At 50.8% G+C, this 26,897-nt stretch overlaps 1 protein-coding gene across 1 annotated transcript in view; it reads left to right on the top strand.

Annotated features, from left to right (window-relative positions):
* Window positions 1-294: 294 nt before the first annotated feature.
* Window positions 295-26,897, top strand: part of CSMD2 (CUB and Sushi multiple domains 2) — a 587,354-nt gene continuing 560,751 nt past the window's right edge. The window contains exon 1 of the mRNA XM_012642214.1: window positions 295-481. Within this exon, the coding sequence (XP_012497668.1) occupies window positions 295-481 (187 nt within the window). The remainder of the gene's footprint in view (window positions 482-26,897) is intronic.

The raw sequence follows: 26,897 nt of genomic DNA, 5'->3' as shown, positions 1-26,897 counted from the left end.
CTCCCCCAGCATTTGCAGCGGCGGAGAAGCGGCTCCGGAGTGATTAATCCGGGGATAATTCACCCCCCCGCCCCCCGGCGCGAACCCCGCGAAGCGGGATTGGAGCGAGTCATTTCCGAGAGCGCAGCGCGCCTCTCCCCGGCCGGGCGGACACTTGGTTCATTCCAGCCGCAGAAGCTCAGGGCTCCCGCGTACCGGGATTTTTTCCGAGCAGAAAAAAGCTCCAGAGCTCTCCTGACCTCCTTTCTCCTCAGCGGCGAGCGGAGCCTCTCCCTCGGCGCTGCCGGCCGCGCCATGCCGCGCTCGCGGGGACGGGAGCAGGGGCGCTGCGGCTGCCCCGCGGGCAGGGCTCGCGGCGGAGCCGGGATTTCGGCGCTCGTGCCGGGCGTGGGGAGCCGCTGGGGCCGCCCGCCGCCGCCAACGCCGCCGCCGCTGCTGCTGCTTCTGGGCTGGGGGCTGCTCAGCGCCTCGGCCGCCGCGGGTAAGTCCGGCCGCGCCGGGAAGCCGGCGGCCGCCGCGCGCCCCACCCGAGCCCCGAGCCCACCCTTCCTCGACCGGCTCGCAGTCCCTTCCCCCGCCCCATCCCCGCCTGAACCCCCCACCCTCCTCATCCTTGCCTCTGTCTTCCACCCCACCCTCAGCCACGTCCTCACCTCCACCCACACCCTCATTGCTACCTCCAACCCCAGCCGCAACTTGGCCGGATCCCGCCGGTGTGGGGGCCTGGGAGACAGATATCCTCTCCCGGGATTGCGGGGCACCTGGACTGTGGCTTCAGTTTCTCCAGCCTCCTAGCCCCCAAGGTGCCAGGCTTTTTCCGGATAAACTTTCCCGGAGCCCTACTCCCTAGGCTCCCGATTCTGCTAGGCACGCTAGTCCTGGGGGCTAGAGAGGAACGGCGCGCCCCCTCCCCATTTGCGCGTCTGCAAGGTCTGCCCTTCCCTGCCCCCGCCCATTTTCTCCCAGTGAAGCCCTTGCCCCCGCCGGAGCCGCCCGGAGACTGCGGCCACCGTCCTTCTCCCCAAATACCCCCCTCTCTCGGCTCTCGGAACTGGGAGGGGGGGTTCAGGTGGGAGCGCGCCCAGGATGGGGGTCCCGCGCATTCTTTGCAGGAGGGCTCAGGTGGGGGCTGGAGGATGTTGAGCGACGGAGAGGAGGGGACAGGGGTTGTACCCGGGGACGGAGGAGGGAGTGTCGCTGCTAGGCTCCGCGCCGCCACATTTCCCTTGGTTCTCACTCCGCGCCAAAGTGCCCTTTCCCGCGCCCTGCTGCAGCCGAGCGAGCGCCCGGGCTGCGGCTGCGGCGGCGGCGGCGCCGGCCGCGGGACCTGCTGCCGACGACCGAGTCCGGGAGGGGGCAGACCTGGCGGGTGCTGACAGTCCCGCAACTTCGCCGGTGTCTGGCTGTAGCTTGCAGCCTACGAGGGAGGCACGCGAACCTTCGAGGGAACCCCGTGCCCAGTGGAGACCGCTGGCCTCGACTGGTCCCCTCCCACTGTACCCACGGCACTAGCCCTAGCAACAACCTAGAAAGTTCCGTGTGCCCGGGTGGGGACGGGTCCAAACAGGGACGCATTTTTATTTAGCCCAAAAGCTGACACCCACTGGGGGAGAAAACCCGAAACACCTGCTGCCCAGGCCTGGACCCAGGGCACTTCCAGCCTGCGGCCGTGGGTTTTTTTGTTGTTGTTGTTATGATTTGTTTTGGCTTTTTTGTTTTTTAGCCACCTACTGAACCTCTGAAGGCTTGGCCTCAGCCACCCCAGTGCCCCTTCTTGGAAAGTGCGGCCCTCCCCTGGCAGGCCCGTGAGTGTTGAGCTCTCTGGTCCACTCTGGTCTCCAGCATCTTGTGAGCCCGTTTCCGCAGACCGTGTCGCCCACCCCTCAGCCGCGAAATGTTGGAGTTCGAGGTCAGGGAGGGCGCCTTGAGCCAGCTCTGGCTCTCACATCCCTACTTGACCAGACTTTCTTAGGTTCTGCTAAGAGTCATAGCCACTGACACCCAGAGAGGGGCGCCCGCGGCGCGCGGGCCTGGTAGCTCTGGCCTGGCGCACACCCACACCCACTGGGAGGCTGTCCATTCCGGACGCCGCTGGTCACCCAGACTTGCCACATGGGCGGTGGGAGGACCGCTGCTGCTGGCTGTCAGGCCTCTTGGATGATTGTCCAGGTGAGGCCCCCAGTCTGGCTTAGCTGGCTGGAGAATCACTCTGAATCCGAGTGGATTATTTTTCTGGCTAGATTTGTCCTGCCCCTTGGCCATGTCCTCCCCCTGGGGAGAGGAAAAGGCCGACTCCCCTGTGCGTGCGCCCTGCTCAGTGGTGCTGGAATCCTGCTCCGTTCGCGCTGCAGGCTTTGGTCAGTAGAGAAGTTGGGGGCGGGGGCGCTGTGTGAAAGGTCTGGGAGGGAGTAGCTGCTCCCTGGCAGGCCCTGCTCCGTGCTCACAGTGCGTTTCTTTTCAGACCTTTCCGGCATTTAGGTGGGCTGTTTGGCCTTGCAGGCGGCAATGATTAGGAAATGGACTTGGTGAGGGAAGATGGGCAGGATTTGGCACATTAGAGGGGGAAGCACATTCATTTTGTGTTCGCATCACACTGTGGACTTTAAAAGACGCTCAGGACTGAACTGGCTCTCTCCTTTGGGTCAGTGATCACTTGGATGAAACGAATAAAAGGATTTGGAAAAGGGGGAGCCTCTCATCTGCCTTTGCCCTCTTCCTTCCACACCTTCAGCCTGTGTCCTGCCCCCTCCCTGAACACCCACCCCCCAGCCGCCTTAGGGGCTCCCAGGGTTACCTGCTCTCCCTCTATCCATCCTTTCCCTCCGGTCTAATAACACATTGCCCCCAGGCCTATGTAGGCCCTGCTGGCTTCTTTGAGCCACCACGCTGTCTCTGTGTGTCACAGCATACTCTCTCCAAAGGGGTCTTCAGTTCATTTCTCTACTACCAGTCACTCCCTGCAGTCCAGCTTCTGTCCCCAGCACTCCACTGGAACACTCTAGCCTCCTAGCCAATGACCATCCTACCTAATTGCCAGATCCACTGTACTTTCTCTGTCCTTCCTTTACCTCTCTGTGGCTTTGGACACTTTGGGTCACTCCTTGTAAAATTTCTCTTCCTTGGGCTTTGGGGACACTATGCTTTTCTGATTTCTCTCCTACCTCTTGTGTGTTCCTTCTCAGTCTCTAATACCAACACTCATTCCCCTCCCTGGAGTATGGTGCCTGCTACATTCCATTCTGTGTACTGTTCCCCATTCCCTTTCTTCCCTCCCTGGGTGAGTTTATCCGTGTTCATCCCTTCCCCTACCACACTCTAAAGCTTCCAGACAGATTCTCCTGCCAAGATGTCTCCCCTGATGTATGTCTATTGGCTTCCTAGTCCACAGAAACTCTGGGTCCAGACAGCCCATATATCCACCTGACTTGTGGACATTTTCACCTAGGTGTTTCCCTTCCAAAGCAAACTCATTAGCATCTCTCCTAAGCCTCCAGTATTCCCTGTGTGGGCCAGTGGTACCTGTAGCCTTCCAGTTATTGAGCTCAGAAACCTTAGGATCATCCTCAACTCCTTTTTTATCATATGGCCAACAAGTTCTGTCAGTTTTATACCTTCAATTATTCTCAAACCTAGCTACTTTTCCCTGGATTAAGAAGCCCCAAGCATTGAAAAGGCTATAATACCTCCCACCCACTTGATAACTAATTAAAAATGAAAGCAATATTAAACTATAAGGAATTCCAACAAAGTTCTGATTTTTCGCATGCCAACTACTTAATGACTTTAAACAAAATCAAATACTAAATTATTATTTTTTTAATTTTCCCCTGCTTTGCATGCTTTGCCTGAGTGTTTGCTTTTAGTCGGCCTCTTGTGGGCTAGAGCACTGACTGTACCCAGTATTCTATTATGGTACAAATTGAATTATATTAAAAGCATTTGTCTGTCTGCCTGACATATGAAACTGTGGGCTTCCTGAAGGCAAGGGCAGTGCTTATTTCTCTTGGTATCTCCAGCACCTAGCTCAGGACCTGGCATAGAATTGGGGTTTGATGTATGGCTGTTCTATCAGTTGATTTTTACATTTTTCTTCTTGAATAGTTTTCCAGGGACTGATAAGGCTAAATCAGGAGTTGTAGGAGTCCAGGAGGCCAGGACAGAGACACCTGATCCCCAGTTGCTTTTCCCCCACAGCTAAGCGGCACAGATTGGTGAGACAACTCCCTAAATTCTAGAACCAATGCAAGAACAAGCCCTTGGCACACAACGCTCCCCGCAACCCCACGCCAAAGAGAGACATTTAACTGCTCAGTCACCAATGTGTGTATGGATTTGAATTTCCATTTGCAATTGAGCTGTGGGTTTATGGTTTTTTAAAACAATAAGCTGACTACAGCAGAGAGCACTGACCATATCTAGGGCTGGTGAGTGTGTAGCTTTGTTGAAGGTGAGACCAGAATCATGCACTAGGGACTGGAGGGCCAGGCTGTGGTGTCTTGGACACTGCAAGGTGTGAGCTTGTGCAGAATAGCCCAGCAGGTGGCTTCAGCAGCACTCATGTGCTTGACCTGCCTGTTTCACCATCATCATCAAACCAGCAGGATTAAGGGAATCTGATGGCTCAGCAGAGCCTTGTTGAAGACCTAGTTGATCTTCACACCTCTCAGGTTCAGGTTCCTAACCTGCAAAAGGGACAAGTAATTCCTGCATTTTGGGAAGGTTTAGAAACCAGAGATACAATGGGCCTGGTGCCACACCTACCTCATCTAATGTGCCTATTAAATGGAAGCTGGAGCTGAAACAGGAGCACTAAGGACAAAGGAACCAGCCAGGAGGTCTGTGTGCCTTCACCGTGTCCTCCCCCACCTAATGCTCAGAAAGCTGTTCTGGGCACCCAGGGGAGCCACAGCAATACCTAATGTTCACTGAGTCCTCACTGGCACCGTTTCAAGCACTTGCATGTATTAATTCAATTCTCCCAGCAGCCCAGTGAGGTTGGCAGTGCCATTATCCCCATTTTATAGATCAAGAAACAGGTTCAGAGAGGACACATAACTTATCCACATAAGAAGTAAATGGCTAAGCCAGAGTGTGGATCCAGGGCTGCCTGACTCCAAATCCTTTACTCCTAACCACACTGCTGGTCAATTTCCTAGGGACCCAGCTGGTGCTGTGCCCCTGGAAGCTTCTGCCCAGGCTGCCGTCCTCGGCCTTGCTCGTCCGCTGGGCTGTTCCCATCAGTTACGCTATGCGGTGCTGCCAGTGCCCCACACTTCCAATCCTCAAGCGGCTGTTGGCCATCCATCTCCACCACAAGCTCCTGGGGGTGGCCGCAAAGTCATCCTTGGCTTCTAGCCCCAAACACCCATCTAGATGGAACTCTGCTGGGCTCTCATGACTCCCCATGTTTCCTCTGTTGTAAAACTCATCAGGACATACTGGAATTTCTTGCTCAATGAGGTGGAGATGGTCTTTCTTCCCTAAAGGACTGTGAGCTCAGGCAACCTAAATAATTTGGCCTAGGTTATAGAGCAGGTAAGTAAAGGAGGCAGGATTGAACTGCAGGGATACCTGACTCTAGGGCTCATTGTCTTTATTTATGGAAAGCACTTGTCGCAGTGCTGGGTCCATTGTTAGCATTCAATATGTATTAGATGCTATTATTACTGTTACAACTACAGTCTACTTGCTTTCTGCACCAGAGTAGCCCAGCTCACAGCACATAGTAGACACTTGATTAACACCTGGGGAGAGGATCAGAGGCAGGTCTCTGGAGCCCAGGGTGCCCTTGCCCTTGGACCACCCTCTTGGACACTCCCAAGGCAGGTGGGAGCTGGGAGGGTAGGAATGGGTGAAGGGGCAACAAGTGGGTGGCAGCCCCAGCCCATCTGCACAATCATGGTAGCTCTCCTTTACTGAGTGCTGGTTAAATGCTTTATAGACATGACTGTTCACTTCTCACTGTAATATCATATTTGAAGAGACAGAGGCTCAGAAACTAAATAATTTGGCCTAGGTTATAGAGCAGGTAGGTAAAGGAGGCAGGATTGAACTGCAGGGTTACCTGACTCTAGGGCTCATTGTCTTTATTTATGGAAAGCACTTGTCCCATTGCTGGGTCTATTGTTAGCATTCAATATGTATTAGATGCTATTATTACTGTTACAACTACAGTCTACTTGCTTTCTGCACCAACCACTTAGAATTAAGAAAAGCAAATCACAGTACATGCCTTAGAACCTAGTCAACTCACCCAGCGGGTCAACCCAGGTCAGCTGTCCTCTTCTGTGGGGGTGAAGAGGGAGGACCCTCCAGGACCCCCTAGAGATTGGAGGATGCCACTGCACCGCCCTCCCAGGGTTCTCTCCTTGGGTGGGATATGGTCTCCCAACCCCTCTCTGCCTGATGCAAGATTGTGAGTTTCCCCAACCACAGGGGCACATCTGGGTGAACCTGCAAATGGAGGATTATTGCAGAGTCTTCATCCTCACAGATCCTCTGCCTCAGGGCTCACTAGCTTTAAGTAGAGCTTGGTTCTCCCTTGGACCCACAGAGAACAAAGAGTGGGCTCTGCAATGTGGGAGTTTCTCAACTAGAAAATGATGGTGTGGTTCTTAGAGCTCTTTCCTTACTCTTGTAAGTTAAGAGAAACAAAGGAAATTCTTATTTATTTTTTCCCTGGACTCTTGAAAGCTCAACCCACAGGACTGCTGTCTTTTCATACTCCTCCTTTGAAGAAGAGACTCTGTATCTCATTTTCTCCTCTCTCACCCAATTGCACACTTTGTTCTTAGAGCTTTGGGGGAAGGTAAGACCCTTTGGCTTTCCCAGGGAGCTTAATGTGACTTGAAAGACGGTCATGACCCGGTATGCATTCACAAATGACAACTGTGGCCACGCAGGGGGTGAGAGGGGAAGGGATGGAACGGAATTGACGGGGTGGGATTGGAGAAGTAGGATAATTTGAGATGGCCTAAGATCAAGTAGGAAGGAGTGAGTTGGGGCAGGATCAAGAGTAGGTTGGGGTGCATTGGGATGGGGCAGAGGGAGGGGATAGGTGGTGGATGGGATGGGACAGGATTGAGTCAGATATGGTGGCCGGGGATGGGCTTGAGAGCCGGGATATGAGTATTCAGCGGGTTGACTGGGAGGGGGTGAGGTGGGGTGGGAATGTGTCAGAATAGGTTGGGATGGGACAGGATGGGGTGGGTGGGACAGTTGGGAAACGGGGTGGAGGTGAGGCGTGGTGGGATGGCATGAGATGGGAGTGCATCAGGGTGTGCTGGGCGGTTTGGGTGGGGCGAGTTGGAATGTGAGACCCGGAGATGAGGTGGGGTTTTATAGCCAACCGAACGGAGGAAATGCGCAAGGAGGGAACGCACCAGGAGTAGCTTATCCTGCTTCACGTTCTTGTAGCATCTTTATCTTCCTCCCCAGGACTCCTTGAACTTTGGTCAGTTTCTTTCTTGCCTGAACTGTCATATTTCCAGCAGATAAAAAGTCTTCATCACCTTTGGTCCCTGAAATGGGACAAAAAATGCTGTAGGCTCCACTCCCCTTCTGTAGGGAGTCCTTCTCCAGGGAGAAGGTGGGAGTCCCGTGTGGCCACCACCAGGAACCCTATTCAAGAAATATGCCTGGCAGAAGCCAGGAGCACCAGGGCTGCTCACGTCAAGTCCAACATCAGACAAAGGTGTTGTGCCTACCGTAGAGCCAGTGTGGTGGCTGCCCAGGGTGGAGCAGGGGTTCACCTCCAGGGCCCTCCTCTGTTGGGGGATCTCCCCACTGGAAACCGCCTGTTACTTCCTACCTATTTGTTTCTGTATTGTTGGAAAATTTTAAACTGAATTGGTCTTTCTGGGGATGTCAGTCCTGCCCCTGAAAATCATCATTATAAGAAAGTTTTGTGATGCTAAAAATTATGTATGTATAGTTCAATTACTGAGAGTGCCCAATCGCTCTTAGAAATTTCTTTGAGAATCTCCTGTGTGGTCTAGAGCAGAAAATAAGGGCTCATTTTGCAGCACAAGTAGCCTTCCTCCCTGCCAATGTCTAATTTATACTCAATTAAGTGCAATTATAATCCAGAAACCTCAAAAAACTTATGTGTCCATCTTCTAGGTTTTCAAATAGAAAACAGAATAAATTCTCTTATTAAGTACCTCTATCTATTTATTGATTGAAAGTAAGCAAGTGTGATGGTTGTAACTTTAAAGGGAAAAAGCAGAGACTTTGAAATTTGAGATACAAGTGTATTATCAGAGAACGTGCAGGCATTTTGTGCAGAATGATTGATGGCCCTTTCTGAGATGAGCAAGTGTGGTAGAGTCCACTGAGGCCCCTGGAGCTTTGTCTTCAGGTTGCTGCCTGATCCCGCCCTTCCCCCACACCAGCCTGAGTCTCACTTCCTGCCTGCAACCCTCTTGGCTTCCTCCATCGCTCTTTCAGGAGCTGGGGTCAGGGATGGAGAGAGGCTTGGAGATGGAGTGTGGCTCGGTGCTGAAGTGTGGAATTGGCAATAAGAAAGAGGTGACAGCTGGATGGTTTCTTTTCAATCCATGCTAAAATATTCCTAGCATGAAAACAGCCACCTCGATGATGGCATTCCCTCCTGCCAGGGACCTGTGTGGACCTGCCCTCCTGGTCCCTGTCATATGTGCAGTCCTAGAAGGGCTGACCTATGGCAGATCCTCCACTGGGAGGAAGGCCTTGTTTGGCCTAGGAGCCGGAAGCCAGTCTTCCAGCCTTCGTCATGCCCCTAGCAACCTATGTGATCAAAAGCAAATCATTTCATCTTCCTGGGCCTCCATTTTCTCACTTGTAAAATGGGAAGAATAATACACATTTTGTCTATGCAATGATGGACTTGGAAGCTGTTTAATCAACACAACAAAAAGGAGCCAGAGATGTTAGAATAGGACTAAAAAGGTTACTAGTCTAAGGCCCATCCAGTGGGAGATCCTTCCCAGCGGGTCAGATTGATTGACTTGGGTTTGCAGGGATGGGGAGCTCATGATGGCTATGCATCAGGGCTCAGGGGGGTGGGTGAAAGAGGGAGGGCTTGCCTAGTTTCTGGACCCTGGTCCATTCTCACCCTCCGGTGGCCTGCGTGACTGCTCCCGAGAACTCGAACAGGAGGAAACAGCCATCTCCATCCAGAGCCCATCAGACACGCTAGCCGCGGCCTTCTCCCCACACGCCCACCCTCGGGCAGCAGCGCCGTGAGTTGAGTGTGGGAGAGGTGCCTGCCTGGGCCGCCCTCTCACTAACTAACACCCCCATCCAGGACACAAGATCGGAATGAGGCCTTTGACTCTAGCGAATTCCCTGCACTCGGACCACTAGGACTCCCGTCTTCTATGACATTTTGTTCTAAGAAGTGTGGAAAGAGGATAATGTTACAGGGATAGTTTCCCCAAATCACATGGAAGGCACAGTTGATGTGTTTTGTTTCCTGCTCCTTCCCCCACCTCGGGGCGGGGGGGTAACACTGAATTGATCCTACTCTCAGCCCATAGCACTTTGCGATCCTCAGTCTGTGCAAGATTCCTCTCATTTCATTTAAAACTTTTTCCTCCCTTCATCCCTGATCCCAAGGCTGCCGTTGTGCTCCCAGTAGGTGCCCATTCTGCTGTATGTGGTATGTCTTGAAATCTGCATGGATCCTTATAAAATATGTAGAGTTGTTTGTGTGTATATGTGTTTTTAATTTCTGTATGCGATACTGAACTGTAAATTTCTTCTGGTTTCTTACTTTATTTACTCAACAGCGTATTTTAAAGATCTAGCCATGCTCCTTGTGTGTGTGCAGTGTGCGGTTTCTAACTGCTGCATTGCATTAGGAGTTAGCATTCCTCACATTCTATGTATCTCTTCCCCTGGGGGTAGACCCCTGGCCCGTGTGCAGCTCCCCCCTGGCACACACGACGTTCTGAAAGACATCTTGTACATGCTCTCTTGGGACCCCTGTGTGAGAATCACTTTGGGTGATACAAATGGGGGATTGGGATCCCCGAGTTAATATGTTAATTTTCTGTAATCTGCCAGAGTGTTTTCCAGTGGCCGTGCCAGGTCACAATTCCTCTAAGGTTGCCGAGCATTTTTGTCTTCCCACATCCTCCCCTACACCTAATATTAGCCACCTTTCTACTTCTGTCATTCTTCTGAGTGTAAAGTACCATCTCATTGTGTTAATTTGCATTTCTCTGATTACTAGTAAATTTAAATATCTTTTATATGCTTGTTAGCTGTTTCAGCTTCTCTTTTTGTGAATTGTCTATTTATATTCTTTGCCCATTTTTAAATTGGATTTCCTATCTTAAATTAAAAAAAAATTTTTGATTGATTTGAAGAAGTTCCGTTTATAGTCCAGATGGCACCCTTCGATAGTTTTAGAGTTCACGAATGACTTCTTCCAATCTTTCATCTGTCTGTTTTGTTTATGGCATCTTTCTCTGGACAGAAATGCTTTGTTTAGATGTGGTCAGATCCATCAGTGTTTTGGGGGAGGCGAAAGTCGAGACATGAGGATGCTGATGAGCTGGGGGGCAGGATGGGGTCTAAGGCCCACCTGGGTCCAATTTTTTGCAGGGCTGGCTCTCTGCGTGGAGGGCTTTGAGGAGTCCCAGAGCCTTCCTCTCTACCCTGGACTCCGTATTCCACAGGAAGTCTTTCTTTTGGTTGAAGGCTCTGTGTTTCTTAAAGGCCCCCGTTAAAGTACGTATTAATTAATGGATGGGTGCTCCAGCCAGAGGATGTGAGGGATTACTCGGCCCTTCAGCAGGCGTTTGTTGCTGTTCCAGAGCTCTCAGATGCGCTGGGACATAGGCAGGTTCCAGTGGTGAGGGTACATAGAGGGACAACTGCACTCATGTTCATGGCAACATTATTCACAGTAGCCAAATGGCGGAAGCAACCCGTGGTCTCCGTGGACGGATGAATGGATAAACAAAGTATGCTGAGTCCTAACATGGACTATCTCTCAGCTTTAAAAAGAACAGAAATTCTGAACGTGCTACAGCACGGACGAACCTCGAGGACATTATGCTAAGTGAAAAGAAGAAGCCAGACACAACAGGGCGAATGCTGCATGATTCCACTTGTGTGAGATGTTTAGAGTAGGCAAATTCATAGAGACAGAGAGTAGAATGGTGGTTGCCGGGGGCTGGGGGAGGGGAGATGGGGCGTTCAGTGTTTGATGGTCTCCGACTTTCAGTCTTGCAAGGTGAGTTCTGTGGATGGGTGGTGATGATGGCAGCACAGCAATGCGAATGTACTTAAGGCCACTAAACTATACACTTCAACATGATTAAGATGGTAAATTTTATGTTATGTGTATTTTATCACAATTTAAAACAAAAGAAGAGTGGCAACTCTCCAGACTGCAGGGGTCAGGGAGAAAGCTCGAAGGGAGCTGAGATCTGCAGGGTCAGCAGGAGTGAGCAGATGAAGAGGGCGAATAGGGAACGTCTTAGGATAGGGGAGGCTCATCGCGTGGGCTCTTGGTTGAGTGGGAGCAAGGCGTGCCCGGGTTTGGAGGAAGGCTGCCAACTGACAAGAGCCGCAAGGAGGCTGGAGGGATTGGAGCAGGGGAGTGGCCCGATCGGCTTGGTCTGCAGCCACTGGTCTCCAAAGGCACAGGATGGGGGACGGTGAGGGCAGGGAGGGCGCCCCTGGGGAAGGCAGGTCTCCGTGGGCACTTGGAGCCCCACCGGGAAGAGGTCGGCAAGGAAGGGGTGAGGGGATCTTTTTCCTTCCACGCGTTCTCTACCCTGTGCCCCTTCCTCCCAGGGCGAGTAGACAGCTGCTAGAACTGTCAGAAGTACGTGAAACCCACTCTGTAAATCGTGGATCGTAAATCACAGTTCTGTTCATCCTGTGAGAACATCACAAAACTTTCATCAAGAAAGAAAATGAAAATAGAAAATCTATCTGCTTGGGGCTGACTCAGCAGGTCGCTTGATGCTGTTGGTGGGGAGACCTGCTGCATTCTCCCTTGTCCAAGCGTGTGTGCCTGTCACCATCGCGGTCCTTCTGCCTCTCTCCTTCCCTCTCCCTCCACTTACCTCCCTCTTCCCTTCCTTCTGGGGCCCTCCTCTTCCCCAGGGACACCAGGACTCCTCATCCTCATTGTAGGGTCCTCCTTCCACCCCCAGCCTCACCAACAGTCAGGGCCTCTTCCTGATCTTTGACCTTGTGGCCTCCACCCTCAGCCCAGCCAGGCCCCACCCACCCATGGCCTTCCCTTTAGCCAGGCTTCGCCCCAGCAGCTCTGCTAACAAGGAGGGTTTTTAGGGGTCTGACTGCTCCATCTGCTCAGGACCAGTAGGCTGGTTCTTTTGAACATTCATGGAGTACCTAGTGCAGCAGCCCTAGGCTGGGATCATGGATCCAAATGCCATTTCAAACCAAGTTCCTTCCTCCAAGGACAATTATAAGCTGCCAAAGGCCTGGGGAGCTCTAAGCAAACAGAGGACGAGGACAGGGTTGGGGATGACAGGGAAGGCTTCATGGCTTCATTCAGAAGGTGCCAGCAGGCCTTGGGGGAGGGGACAGATATGGGGGAAGAATGTCTGAGGCAGAGGGAGGGACCTGGGCAAAGGCTTAAACCCGCAAGCTGCATTCCCTGCTCCGTCATCATCATCATCATCATCATCATCTTCCTCATGGGAGCTGCCCCTTACTGAACGCTCAGGCCCTGTGCTGCGTGAGAGCTGCACATTCCTCTCTTAAACCTTGATCCCAAGAATTTGGTCATTTTGCAGTTGAGGAAACTGAGGCTTAAGGAGATTAAGTTGCTTGCCCAGGACCACACAGCTAGGGAGGGGGAGAGCCTGGCTTTAAACCTAGTTTGGTTCTAGAGCCCATAGGCTTAATGAATGTGCAATTTTCTCAGTTAAAAATGTAGATTCCCAGGCCCTCTCCTGATCTTCTGAATCAGTGTCTAGGAGCAAGGTGTGGGAATCTGTATCTTTGATGAGTTCTTCCTGCTCACTTGCTGATGGCCCCGGTTTTACCCCCATCCAAGAATGATCAGAAGAAGAGCTTAGATCCTGGGTGGCTTTACCCCCACCCAAGAATGACCAGAAGAAGAGCTTGGGTCCTGGGTGGCTTTAGAGCCAAGGCTCTGCCTGCACCTGTCGGCCCACACCTCCTTATTTCCCTCCGCCCACCCCTCCTTTAATAATTGACCAGGACACTGCTGGGTGGCACCAGGACCTGTTCCCAGAGATGGCGGCAGCCCAGAGGTGGTCTCCAGGGTGACCAAATTTGTGTGGATGAGATTAGGAAGCCCCCCAGAGGAGACTGGGAAAGCACTAGCCTGGGAGGCCGCATTAGCGTTCCTAAACTGCTTAACGCACTTCACAAAAGGCCTGTCAGTGAGGGCTGGCCTGACAGCTCCCAGCTCCGGAATCACTAAGTCTTTCCTCCAGCCTGGGATTTGTTAGGTGAGAAGTCAGGACACCCAGGGGAGTCTTATCCTCAACTTTTTTGGTGTACTAATTCCCATTATTCTAGCTTTAATATTCTACGAAGAGCAGACACAAGGTGCCAAAACGCCATTTTCTTTGGGTCTGTTGGTGGGGGCCAGCTGGCATTTTAGGATAGAGGGCTGCCTGGGGGTGAGGAAGCTCCAGAGGTGGGGCCCAGGAGGCCAGGTTCCAGCCCCCAGGGGAGGGAGCCGGCAGGGTAGAAGGACCCAGTGGAGGGGCATTTAGAGAGTCTGCAGTCCCTGGTGGATCCAAGGGGCTCAGCAGGGAAACTGAGGCAAATGGCCAGTCGTGCAAATAGGGGAGCTAAGGTAGGAAGTACAGGGACACTGGAAGGGCCAGGGACAGCATTAATTCGTTTATTCAGCCATTCTTTGGGTTTCCTTCATTCCTTGGGTTTCAGGAAGTGAGGTAGGGACTATTGGATAAATGCCCTGGTGGGGAAAAAGGTTTCATGATCAGATGAGTTTAGGAAACATGAGGCCCTTCATTTTTAATGTGAGGTCCAAGGCCTTGCCAGGAAGCTTCTTAGAAAAGTAGCCTCTCAGACTCCATCCCCCACCTGCTGGATCTGTATTTTAACAAGCTCCCAGGTGATCCTGTCTCCGCGAGAGTCTGAGCAGCACTAGGTGATGCATTCTCTGAGCACAAGTTTGGAGTAAGGCCAGCCCAGGGCCAATTCTGGCTCTAGTTCATTCTTGGCCTCAGTTGTCACATTCACAAAATGGAGCAAAAGTCCTGACCTGGAAGTCACGCTTGTAAAGGTCCATGCTTGCAGAGTGCCTGGCTCAGAGCACGCAGCTCTCCTGCCCCCCGTATGGAGTCTACGCCCCACCGAAGCAGGGTTTGTTTGCGGCTGTGTCCCCAGCGCCTAGGACAGTGCCTGCAGTGTGGTAGATGCTCAATATATTAATATATTGTGAGTGAATGAATGAGTAAATGAATGGATGCTCATCAAGTGGCTGTCAGATCAACCTGAACACCCTGGTGGCTGCTTTCTGGAGCAGCAAAGATACAGTGAGGTTTTCCTTTCTGTTTTCTGTTGCTGCACCAAATTATGGCAGATTTCATGGGGTGAAGGATTGCTGAGAGGCTGGGCCAGGAGGTGGTGGAAATTTTTGATACAGAGCAATGAGATAGCTGGTCTGTGTCAGCCTGTGTTTCAGGAGGATTCGGTTATTGCTGAAATCTTTGGTTTGGAAGCCGTTGTTAAAATTAAACAGTATGGGAGATGTTAGTCATTAACACCTTAGCAAGAATGAGCCTATTAGTCTGGAGAGAGTAGGATCATTTAGGGTGGTAAGAGGGTAGACTGCTGTGGATCTGAACCCACCCAATGTCTCTGGGCCTCAGATTTTGAAGCTAGGAGTCCATCCAACGCAACCCTACACCTCTCTCCTCTTTCTCCAGCCCTTGTTGGCCCCTCTCCCTCAGCTCAGTCCGTGGTGTGTCCTGCCCCGACTCTTGACCACTCTGGACCACACGCTCCATCCTGGGGCCATTCTCATTTCTGGGGCAGCTTCACCCACTCACTCTACTGAACAACCTTGTTTCCTACTTCACAGAAAAGTTGACGCTAAAGGAAACAGCTGCGTGGACCTTGCTGCCAAATTTGTGCAGGGAAGTGCTGAGGATGCTGTGCCTTGTGTTGCCCAGGAACATCACTGCCATTGTTGGTGTCCCTGTGCCCATTTCTCTAACCCTGCTCTCTCCTCTGTGACCTTCCCCATGCACATGCTTTGCATGCATCTTAAAATACACTAAAAACCAGCCCTTTCCTGACTCTGCACCCCCTTTTGGCTGTCACCCTGTCTCTCTCCTTTCCTCCCCAGCCATGCTTCTCGAGTCGGTGTCTGCCAATTCATTGCTTAGCGGCTGTCATCTGGCTTCCACTCTCCTCATTCCAGGGGAAGTGCTCCAGCCCAGGGCACCACATGACTTCCTATTTACCAAATCCGAGTGTGTCTCCTGGCTCCTAGACCTTCCACAGCCCGGCCACAGCGGCTCCTGACCTTCCGACTGTGCTTTCCCCTTGCCTTCCTCTCTTCAGCGTCTGATACTGCTCATCGCTCCTTCCCACGTAAAGTTTGCTTTAATATTGGTGCTTCCAGGTCTTTGGCCTTGGCCTTCTCTTTTTATTCATTCATTCCTTCCTATCTATGGCTTTCGTGCCACTGTCCACGTGCTGATTATCTCCACAGTTAGGTCTTCAATCAAGACTTTGCACCTGAACTGTGGACCCACACACCACCCACGGTCAGGGTGCCACAAACTAAATTCTTCCTTCCCACTGTCACTGATGTGACTCTCTCCCACCCCCAGCAATTTTAGCTCCCCAAACTCTTTGAATTATTGCCACCCCACCTCCATGAATTATTTCACTAGTTATGCATTTTCCTAAGCCAGAAACCTGGGAAATGATCCTTGGATTCCACGCCCATCCACTCCCTTTCACTAACCAAATCTCGGGGCTTCTGCCTCCCAAACGGTTCTCACACCTTCTCCTGCATCTTGGCCGGTGGCCTGGAACTCAGCCCTTTTCTCTTGGGTGGTTGGAACACGGCACTCCTGCAACTGCAGTAGCCACGGCGTGGACTCCCACGTCTGAACTGGCTTCCTCCGCTTGGCGGTTCATGCTTCAGCCAGGCAGATGCAGGGGCGACTTCACTCTCTGGGGTGGAAGGGGAGGGGCAAGACAAGGGTCAAGGAGAGATTGGTAGCCTCTGAAGAAGTGGCAAAGCGTCTGAGCTCTTAGGGTGAGAGGGGCCTTGGAAGGTGTTTAAACTGACAAGCCACTAACATGCCCTCCATTCTGGGGCTGGGGTAGATGGGGAAAAGGCAAAGAACAGTCAGTCGTCAGAGGGAGGGGAAGGTATGGATTCACTCATTAATGGCTGGACGTGTGCCCGATACCCCGGGAAACACGGGTCTTTCCGTGTATCATGTTGAAGGGTTGGCCTGGGGCTGAATGGGGCTTCCCACTGTGGACCGACATCTTGGGAATCGAACACTCAGAACAACTGCAGAGTCAGGGCTGGTGCTGGGTCTCCAGCGTCCACTTTCCCGGGCAGCTCTTGGCATGCGAATGACGGGCTTGCTCTACCCACCCGTTTCAGGTAGAACAGGGGGTGTCTGGTGCCTTCTGAGCCCTCCCTAGCATGGGCAGAAAGGAAGTCCCCCTCTCCTCTGTGTGCCAAGACTGCCCTGGGTCGGGGGCAAGACTCCTAAACACCTCTCCCTCCCTCCCTCAAAACAACCCAACTTTGTGATGGCGAAGGATGCTCTCCCATTCTCTGAGTTCCTCCCAAGGATCTTGTGTTTCAAGGCACTATTTCCACCAGACTGCATTTGTTAAGAGGGGCATAGATTCCTTTTCCCACGTCTATTTCCATGTTTTCAGGTCTGTTGGCACAGCCAGCTCTCTCCCCAAATCCCACCCACCCTGCAGTAATTACACGGGGAGACTCGGCCAAGGGGCAGGGACAAGTTTCATTAGAGTTCCCAGCTTCATTCAGATCTGCCCCTCCAGGCGGCGAGAGGGCAAAGGTGAGGCAGGCGCCACTCACACAAGCAGAGACGTGGCCTTCATTCTATCCTTCTGCTGTCCTGTTACAGAGCCCCAGCCCCTGCTCCCACCTTCTTGTGGCCTCGCCCTTCCTTTATTCCCCATATATTGTCTGAGCTGAAGCAGTGAGTTGTCCACTGTCCTTCCCTGGTGATTCTGTTCTTTGGCCCTGGGAAAAGGTATTTTCTTGGGACCTCATTCTTATTCCCTTTGTCTAAGACTGAGGCTACCCTCATTCATTCCCCAAATGCACCTCATTTCAATTTCCTCTTTCAAAACAGCAGGCAGCCTTGCCAAGGGGCTAAAGTTTCTCATGCAGTCAGCATAGGGGCTGGGGAAACCGACATCCCTTAATTGGCAAGACCGGGGTCCCCGGAGGGCCACAGCTCAGTCCCACCAATCAGAATGGACAAAGGGCAGCGTGACCTCACTGATTGGGAATAGTTCCAGCCCGAAGCAGACACTTGGCATTTATTTGGCCTGTGCATTTTGATTGTGGATAAATGCAGTTTCTGTTAGGCTCTTTGAAATATTGGAAATAGCTCACAAACTCTCATTACTGGCTCTGAAGACCCACAGGGGTCTGGGAACCCCAGGCAGGGAATGCCATACATGTCCAGTTTCTCCTCTTCACCTCCCCCCTCCCCCCACTGCTTTTCTTCCTCTCGAGTTTGGGACCAAGTAAGTGAAAAACACAAGAGGAGTCCAATGGAGAGATCAAAATGTCAGCTTTATTACCAATACAGCTGATTGGAGAACGTGGCTTTTGGTATGTGGCCGAAGTGCCTTGTTAATACATCACTCGAACTGGAGAAACTCGCCCACCCATTCACCAGCCTGCTGAGTAAGTTAAGGGAGGTGGAAGGCAGTTAGGACTGAGCTAAGCGTGCCAAGTTCTTCCGCCGACACTATTTGGACAAGTCGCTCCTCCAGGATAAGGAGGAAGTGACGTGTTAGAGAGAGACTGGACTGTATGTGCCACTGGCACTTGGCCCTCTGGGGCGTGGAGCAGGAGTTCCCTCCCCTCCGTGCAGACACGTATAGGACGAGAATGTTCTCTCCTGACACTGCACGGTGGGTCTGGACCTGAGCAGGTCAGCACCGCCGGCAGCAGAGGGTGGCTGGGGCAGGGGGAGGCATGGTAGGAGCCCCACCCACCTTGGGCTCAGCTGTAGATACCAGCCAGCCTTGGAGGTTTCTCGAAGCTGTTAGCAGACTGGGAGGAGATGTTGACTAAGACATTGATCATCTGGCCCGCTTATCTCTGTGACATATTTAAATAAGAAAATAAATTGTTCATTTTTCTTTTCCCTTTTTTGTCCCCTGGAAGAGTAAATGGAGAATGTGTTCCAACCAGGTGAATTATTAGGAAATGGGACCACTGTTTAAAATGCATCAGCTCTGGCGTCAGACCTCATTCTCCTTGGTTAACTCCTTGATAGAAACTGATGTCAGATTAGGGCCGGGCACCGTACGTTTGCTTTGCAGATGAGGGGCCAGCGTTGAGTGGAGTAGCCTGGAGACGACAGAGGAGTTTCCAGCGCGAGGCAGTAGCGTGCCAAGCCTTTTCCTTCTGTCCTCGCCTCTCTTTCCTTCCTTCCCTCCCTCCCTTTTCCTTCCTCCTTTTTGCCTGCCTTCCATGCATCCAACCACCCATGCACCCATTTAACCAAGTTCTATTGAGCTCCTGCTTTGTGCCAGGCACCGTGCAGGGTTCTGGGATGTAGAGTTGACGACACACGTGCTGTCCGTCCCCCCAACCCAAGCTTTCATTCTTCCTAATACATCACCTCTGGAGGGGGATGGATAATTAAACAGGTAATCTTAATGCAGTGTGATGAGCATCACAGTAGAGTTTAGCTTGGGACTAGGATGGGGGTTATGGGAGCACAGGGGAAGGGCGGGAAGCCAGTGGGGGCTATCAGGGATGACTTCCTGAAGGAGGTGTTGTGTAAACTGAGACCTGGAGGTTTGGCGGGAGTTAGTCTGGAAAAGACAGAGAAGAGTCAATCACAGCTTCTTTCTCTGGTAGCTGTTGTTGGTACTGGCCCGGGAGGCTGCTGCCCTGGGGTGAGCATGCACTGGGGTGACTGTGGGGTGCCTGTCACATCCTGGCTGTGATTACATTGAGCACATCGCTGTACCCAGGCACTGTGCTACATGTTTCATATGCATTTTCATACTCCATGGGCTCCAGACCCCATTGAGGTAGGTAGTTTAGTTATTCCCATTTTATAGACGTAGAAACTGAGGTTTGATGGAGGGAGATGACTTGCACAAAGATCACACAGCAGGGAAGGGATGGAGCTGGGGTTGTCGCTACCACATATCACCACCAATGCAGAGTCTCTTGATAGTGTTTTTACAGCTGCTTTCACTGTAGCACAACACACAGGAGCCCTAACGGAGTCCAGCACTGACATAATCACAAACCATTTCTATACTAATAGCAGTTGTAATGTTGTCTTCATGTATAAGGTCCTGCTATGAGCCTCCGTGCCAAAGCATTTTATATACACCATCTAATATCAGCCTTAAAACATGCCTATAAGATACTTGGCATTATTATCCCCATTTTGCAGATGGGCAAACTGAGGCTCAGTAATGTTCAGTAATAGCAGAAGGTCACACATGGTTGGTAAATGCTGGAGCTACATCCAGGGCTGCCTGACTCCACAGCCCATGCTACTGAGCAGAACATTATTTACTTCTTCCTCTGCAATTCCACACAAGAAAATGGAGAGAAGGAGCCCCGCTCATCTTACATCACACCCTGCACATGATCCTGCCACTTTCCAGGCCTAAGTTTTCTCATCTGTATAAAGGGGACAATCCTTTTTCCTGCCTTGAACATAGATGGGGGCAGGCTCACCAGGGCCTATGCAAAGGCCAGATGCCACTGGGCTTGGAAGGTGCTTGCAGCTGAACTTCAGGACTTCCTCTCCTGGGGGGCCAGGTGACCGCCTGCGAGGAGACTGAGGGGGCAGAGAAGAGCCACTTCTGGGCCTCGGCTCGAGGGACAAGTTGTCTGATTCCATTGAGCAGATCCCTCGTCTCTGGCTGTGCACCCGTTCACTCGCTGTCATCAGCTGTGGAAAGATGAGAACTTATCTGGAGGTGGAGAGGGCCGCTGGGACAGGATGACCCCTCGCTCTTTCCCGAAGGCCACGATGGCAAAAGGAAGGCTCAGAGAAGCTGCTCAGGGACACTTCGTGACTCACGCACTTTGTGGCCCTTCGCAGGCCTGGCCCTGGACAGTGTTCCAAGGATGGACAGACCCTGTCCCCGCCGTGAGGAGCTCACAGCTCGCATTCCTGGAGGGGGGGCACACGTGGGAACAGTCGCTGTACAGCATGGCGCCCAGAAACCTGGCAGCCATCCTCGACGCTGCTGTTTCTCTCTTCCCCTCTCCCCACATCAAGCCATGAGCAAATCCTGTTGGCTCTGCCTTCAAGATAGATCCGGGGTCCCACCCCTCACATCCTCCCCACAGCCCCATGGAGTCCGTCATCTGCTTTCGCCTGGACCCTGCAGGGGCCCCTCCCTGGCTTCCCCTCCTTCCATTCTTGCTTCTTGCCATTTTCGCTCCAGCCCAGCAGCCGGAGAGCTCTGGACATCACTGGGCAGATCATTCACTCCTCTGCACAGAAGTGGCTCCCATTCAGAAATAAGGCAGGGTCCTGGCCATGTTCTCCCCCCAGGCTTTCTTCCTGACCCCATGTCCCCTGCGACCTGCCCCGACTGACTCTGCTCCGGCCAGTGGCTTCCCTGCTATTCCTCAGACACACGGGGCAGAATGCTCTTAGTGCCCTTAAATAGATTTGGGGCTGGGCGTCCCCCAGGTTGCCTCTGGGCCAAGCCTGTCGCTTTCCTCAACTCTTGCTCTGATGTCGCGGCCTTGGAGAGGCCTCCCCAGCTCCCTCATCCACAGTCCTTTCCTTACTCTGCCTGCGGTCCCTTCGTAGCCCCAATGACCACCCACATATTATGTATGCTTTTGAAAAAATGTACTGTCTGACTCCTCAAGTAGGTCCCATGAGGGGCTGGTCTGTCTGTGGTTTGCCCAACTCCTGGCGTAGTGTCTTACACAGAGTAGGGGCTCAGTGAATATTCAGGGAGTGTTCAGTCAGTGGATGTAGAGCGAGAACCAATACTCGTGGGCACCCAGAAGATGGAGCAAACAGCTCCAGTGTGTGCGTGTGTGTGTGTGTGTGTGTGTCTACGTGTGGGTGGGGTTATACTGTCTGGTATGGGGTGTTTGAGGTGGGGCTTAAAGGTGAAGCAGGCAGTTTTCAGGGGAACAAAGGACCAGAAGCTACCCCTGGAAGAGGGTTACCCGGAGCCTCCAAGTCGCAAAGGGCCCGATATTTACTGGAGCAGATGAGAAGTTCCGTGTGGTTGGAGTGTTCCTGGTGTGTGTTGTGGCTGGGGCTGCAGGGAGTGAGTTTGGGGAGGGGCAGGTCGTAGAGGAGGGCGAGCGTGTGGTCACTCACTGGGAATTGATTATGAGCCTGGACTCTGGAGCCAGCACAGCTGGGTTCAAATCCCAGCTGCGCAGGAAAAACTTGTAAGTCACTCCTGGAGGTAGCTTAGGACCTCAGAGAACAGTGTTGTTCTCTGTTCTGTGTTCTCAGAAGCACAGATTGGAGGTTCAGAGAGACATAGGCTTAACTCCTGGCCCTGCTCCATACTAGCCTGTGTAAGAGACTTAGCCACCTCTTTAGGCCTCGGTTCTCCATCTCTAAAATGAAAATAGTAGTGCCTAATGCACAAAGTCTTCGTCACGATGCAGAGAGGTGATGCACACGACACGCTTACCTAGGCCTGGCCTGGTACTCCGTCATGGTTGCCAAGGTGACAGGCCTGCTGAATCCAGTGAGATCCGAGGCATTGGGAGAAAACTTGTCTTTACGCCCTTGGAAGGGCCGCAGGTGTTCTCTAGACATTCACTCGGCCCTGGCTTGCAAGGGGCCACGCCCTTGCTCAGAGCCTGTGCCCAGCCCGCGGTCTTCCTCCCGCCCTACGCAGGGTCACACTCCCTCCAGCCGCTGGGCCTTCGGAGTCCTCTGTCTGGAGGATTCTCACCCCTTTCACTTCCATAACCATGGCTCAAGTTTTGCTTCCTCAGAGCAGCCCTCCTAGGCCCTCCAGGCTAGATCTTTCTGATAGAATTATGTTTCTTGCCTTTGGATAGCTCATCTCAGTTGATAATTAGATATCGATCAAAGTCATTCGTTTTATTATTATCCATCTCCCTCACTGGACTGCCAGCTTCAGGAGGGCGGGAACTCTGTCTGGCTTTGCTTATTATCCTATCTCTAGACCACGGACAGTCCCTGGCAAATAGTAGGTCCTTAGTTAATTCGACGAGTGACTTAGGGATGGTGAAATGACACGCACAACTCTAGTGACATTGCCTTATCCCGTCCCGTCCCTACAAGACTGGGAGGGCTGAGGGAGCCACCTTAGCCGTGAACTGCACAGCGTTCGCAGGGACACCAGTTCTCTTCATATTTGTAACAGCAACAACAACAACGGTAGATAACACGTACTCAGCGCTCCAGTCGCGGCGCTAAGGACTCTGCCAACATTACTTCATTTAATTGAAACATCATGGTTATTGAGAAAAGCAAGATGCTCAAAAATGTGTACAATACAATCCAATTTTTAAAAGACAAACAATGCCAAGCCCCTGCTGTATATGTAAATGTGTATACGTGGGTATGTAAGTTTACGTCTGTGTCTTAGTCTGTTTTCTGTTGCTTATAACAGAATTACCATAAACTCCTGAAGCTTATAACACAATTACCACAAAATTTCTGCTGCTTGTAACGGAATTACTGCAAAACTCTGAAGAACAAAATTACCTGAAGCTGGGTAATTTATAAAGAAAAGGAATTTATTTCTTACAGTTAGGGAGGCTGAAAAGTCCCAGGTCGAGGAGCCACAGCTGGTGAGAGCCTTCCTGCCTGTGGGGACTCTCTGCAGAGCTCCAAGGTGGCGCAGGGCGTCACCTGGTGAGGGGGCAGAGTGTGCTGGCTCACGTCTCTCTTCTTCTCCTTATAAAGCCACCAGTTCCCCTCCCATGATAGCCCATTAATCCATTAATCCATTCAAAGGGGCAGAGCCCTCATGATCCAATCACCTCTTAAAGGCCCTGCCTCTCAATACTATCACATTGGGGATTAAATTTCAGCACAGATTTGGAGGTCACAGACATTCAAACCATTGCAGTTTGTATGTGGTTATATGAGCAAGAATAAACTTAAGGAAAGATGCAAACTAGATTTAAATATAGGTTACCTGGAGTGCGTGTTGATTAGCGGGTCATGTAAGTAGGTGAGAGTAGGTGGGGAGGAAGAGGAAGCCAAGTGTCAAAAGGAAAATGGCACTAAAATCCCAGTATGCGCGAAGATCATATTTATGCATTCGTGCAAGGTTATATATGAATGTGTATATAAGAAGAAATACAAAAGTTGTTCCAGAATAAAGTACTGTCTGCTGGCAAGGGTGCAGTGTGGTGGGCACTTTCATAAACTGCCTGTAGGGTGTAAATGGATACAAACTTTCTGGAAAGCATCTTGGCAATACATTATCAACAGCCTTTAAAATATTCATATATTTGGACTCAGTATTCTGTTTCAAAGAATTTACCCTAAAGAAATAACTAGAGATGCAGTCAACCATTTATGTATAAGATGTATAGCAATATTTATAATACAGGGGAAAGATGGAAATAAAAAAGGTAGCCAACAATAACAGAAAGGTTAAACAAACCGTTGCGTCAAAAAGTATGCTGAAATCTCTTGACAATCCTGTAGATCTGGGTACTCTTATTATCTACATTTGACAGATCGAGGAAATAGAGGCTGAGGGAGGAGAGTTAAGTTGGCCGCAGTAACATGGCAAGTAAGTGGTGTAGCAGGACTTGAACCGCTACATATTTGCAAAGACATGAGAGTCTCTACCTTACCGATAAGTTGGTGATCAAGGTAAACATCTACTGCTCAAGTCCTTCCCCTGGAGGAAATTGTGCAGCTCAAAGTATAACGTACATGCCCCAAACCCTTAAACCTTGATCTGGGACCTGTTCGATCATAGTGTGTGGAGGGGACCCCCAGAGGGATCCTCAAAGCTACTTCACTTTCTTTTAGATGAAATAATATATAGAAAGCCTTTAGCCAGCACCTGACACTGAGTTAACACTCAGTAAATACTGTAACTTATGATTTGCATGATCAGTTTTTCTTGGTTAGAAAACCTGAAAAATGCAACATTTTCTTGCCTATTGTTCTGATTTGTCCTCCCCAGGTTAGCTTGGAAATTGTCCTCTTAATGGTAGCATGTTGGAGTGGAAAGAGCCAAAGCTTTGGAGTCAGATCTGGGTTTGAATTCTGGTACTGCCTCTTAGCAGCTGTGTGATTTTGGACAAATTACTTAACCTCTCTGAGCCCCAGTTTCTCCTCTGTACCTCTTTGCCTGACTCAGAGAATTGCAGTGGAAATGAAATTAGGTGTCAAATAGAAGATGAAATTAGGTGTCAAATAGATAGCACCTAACATAGTCCCTGCATTGTAGTAGGTGTTTATTAGATGTTAGGTTGCTTCCCTTCCTGAATGGAAGGCACATTTTTCAGTTGATGACTTGCTGAGTGGCACTGGATTGTGAGTGATTTTAAGCCAGGCTGGACCAGGCCAGATGACGGTGTAAACTGGGCCGGGGCACTGACATCATGGCTGGGACATCAGTCCAGGCTAGGAGTCAAAGTGAGGGGAGTGAAGGAGGGAAAGGAGCATCTGGTTACCTGGGCCCAGGATGGATACTGGGGGTTACAGGTGAATTTCGAGTGTGATGTTTTTACTCTGTTGCCGTCTAGAAGCCCCAACCAGTTAGAGAACAGTGGGAGAATCTGTGCATGAAAGGAAGAGGAGGAGGAATTGGAGTTTGGATAAAGACTTGCTGTTGAGAATGCTCAGATACATCCTGGGTGAAAAGAGCTTAGTGGACCTTGGGGAAAGTAGCAGGGTTTCAATCACTTTTTTTTCTTGTGAAGTTGTTAGACCTTGCTTGCCCCAGTATCTTCACCTCCAGAGGCATAACGAAGTCCAGGCTATGGGGTGGGATGAAGAGATGCAATTGTTGAGTGGATGGGTGGACGGATGCGATGGGTGGATGGATGGATAATAGGTGATGGAAGGATGGATAGGTGGATGGCATGGATAGCTAGATAGGATTGGTGGGTGTTTGGGAGGGATGAATAGATGGATGGGTGTATGGAAGGATGGATGAATCCATGGATGACTAGGATGGAAGGATTTGGTTGATTGAGCTGGTAAAGTGGAAAAATAGATGGGCTAGATAGGATGCATGGATGGAATGAATGACTAAGTGGAAGGAGAAGTGGAAGGGTGAATGGATGGATGGAAGGATTGGCTGGACAGAGATTACAGTGATGAAATGGGATGGCTGAATGAAAGGACTGATGGAATGGATGACCAGTAGATTCATGGGATGCGTAGACATATGGGTGTTTGTATAGATGAGCGGACAGAAGAAAGGACCCACGGATGGGTAGAGGGAAGGATGCCTGGATAATGGATGGATTACGGTTTTCATAATTTGCTGCTCAAGCAAACCCATTTGGGGACTGGCTGGTCAAAAATGGTGAACTAGAAAATAAAATGTATTCCCTTCTTAGAAGGACTTCCTGGGGATAGGAGTCTGGCATCCTCTGCAACATTCTCTTATGAATTTCCGCGATGCTCTTAATGAAAACTCTTGGTACATCAGACCTGGAACCCCAACATACAGACCGTGATAACATAGCTCTGTGGAAACAGACTGTGTCTGTCCTAATGCACCGACAGTCTCTACTAACTCTGACCTGAAAATATGGGATATGTCCACACTGGTATTCACACTCACATGTACCATGCAAAGGAGACCACCTGTTCACACTCTACTTGGAACCACATGCGACTCAATGCTCACAGTCCACAGCACGTGCAGTTGGGTGGGATGAACCCACAGGAAGGAAAATCAGGAGGCCCAAGGGTCCTCCCCTTGTTTAATGGATGTGGTTTTTTCCTTTGTTAAACAAGTAATTTATTTTGAAAGCCACCAGTTCAGCGAAACAGAGATTTTAGTTTTTCTTTACCAAAGCAACCTGTATGACTGAGGATAAAGCCCACAAGAGCCCTCCAAGCTTCTCGGCCAGGGCTGGAATGGTCTTCAGCAGGCAGTTACCTAAATGACCTCATTTCCCTCCCCTTCCAGCCATGCCTCTCTCTCTCTCTCACTTGCTCTTTCTCTCTCCTTTAAGTTTAATTAGTTATAACTACTTTTTAATTACTATAAAAGTAGTAATGCTCAGGGCAAAAATTCAAATGGCAGAGAAGAGCATATGGTGAAAAAAGCCCTTTTCCCCACCGCAGAGCCCATTCATACTAATAGTTTCTTTGGAATTATTCCAGAAATTTTCAAAACATACAAGAAAGTAGAAATACAACACAAATTCTTTATATTTCACCAAGTGGGATCATTTCAGATATGTCATATGTATTACTCTGCAACGTGCTTTTTCTCTATGCAATGTCTCCTGTGCACCTTTCTGGGTAGGCATGTGTAGGTGCATTTCATTCTCTGTAGTGGCTACATAGTTTTCCATAAGTTACCATAAATTAGTCAAACAGTTCTTTATTTTTTGAGCTTTTGCTAGTTTTTGGCTACTCCAAAAATTACCACAGAAAAATAATTGCATGTGTATGTGCATGAGTGATTTCAACATGAGCAAACATGTCTATAGAATGGATTTGTTGCCTCAAAGGGTATAGGCATTTATG

Source organism: Propithecus coquereli, unplaced genomic scaffold, assembly GCF_000956105.1.
Source record: "Propithecus coquereli isolate 6110/MARCELLA unplaced genomic scaffold, Pcoq_1.0 Scaffold178, whole genome shotgun sequence".
NCBI classification, from domain to species: domain Eukaryota; kingdom Metazoa; phylum Chordata; class Mammalia; order Primates; family Indriidae; genus Propithecus; species Propithecus coquereli.
This window is presented reverse-complemented; position numbering and strand designations above follow the sequence as displayed.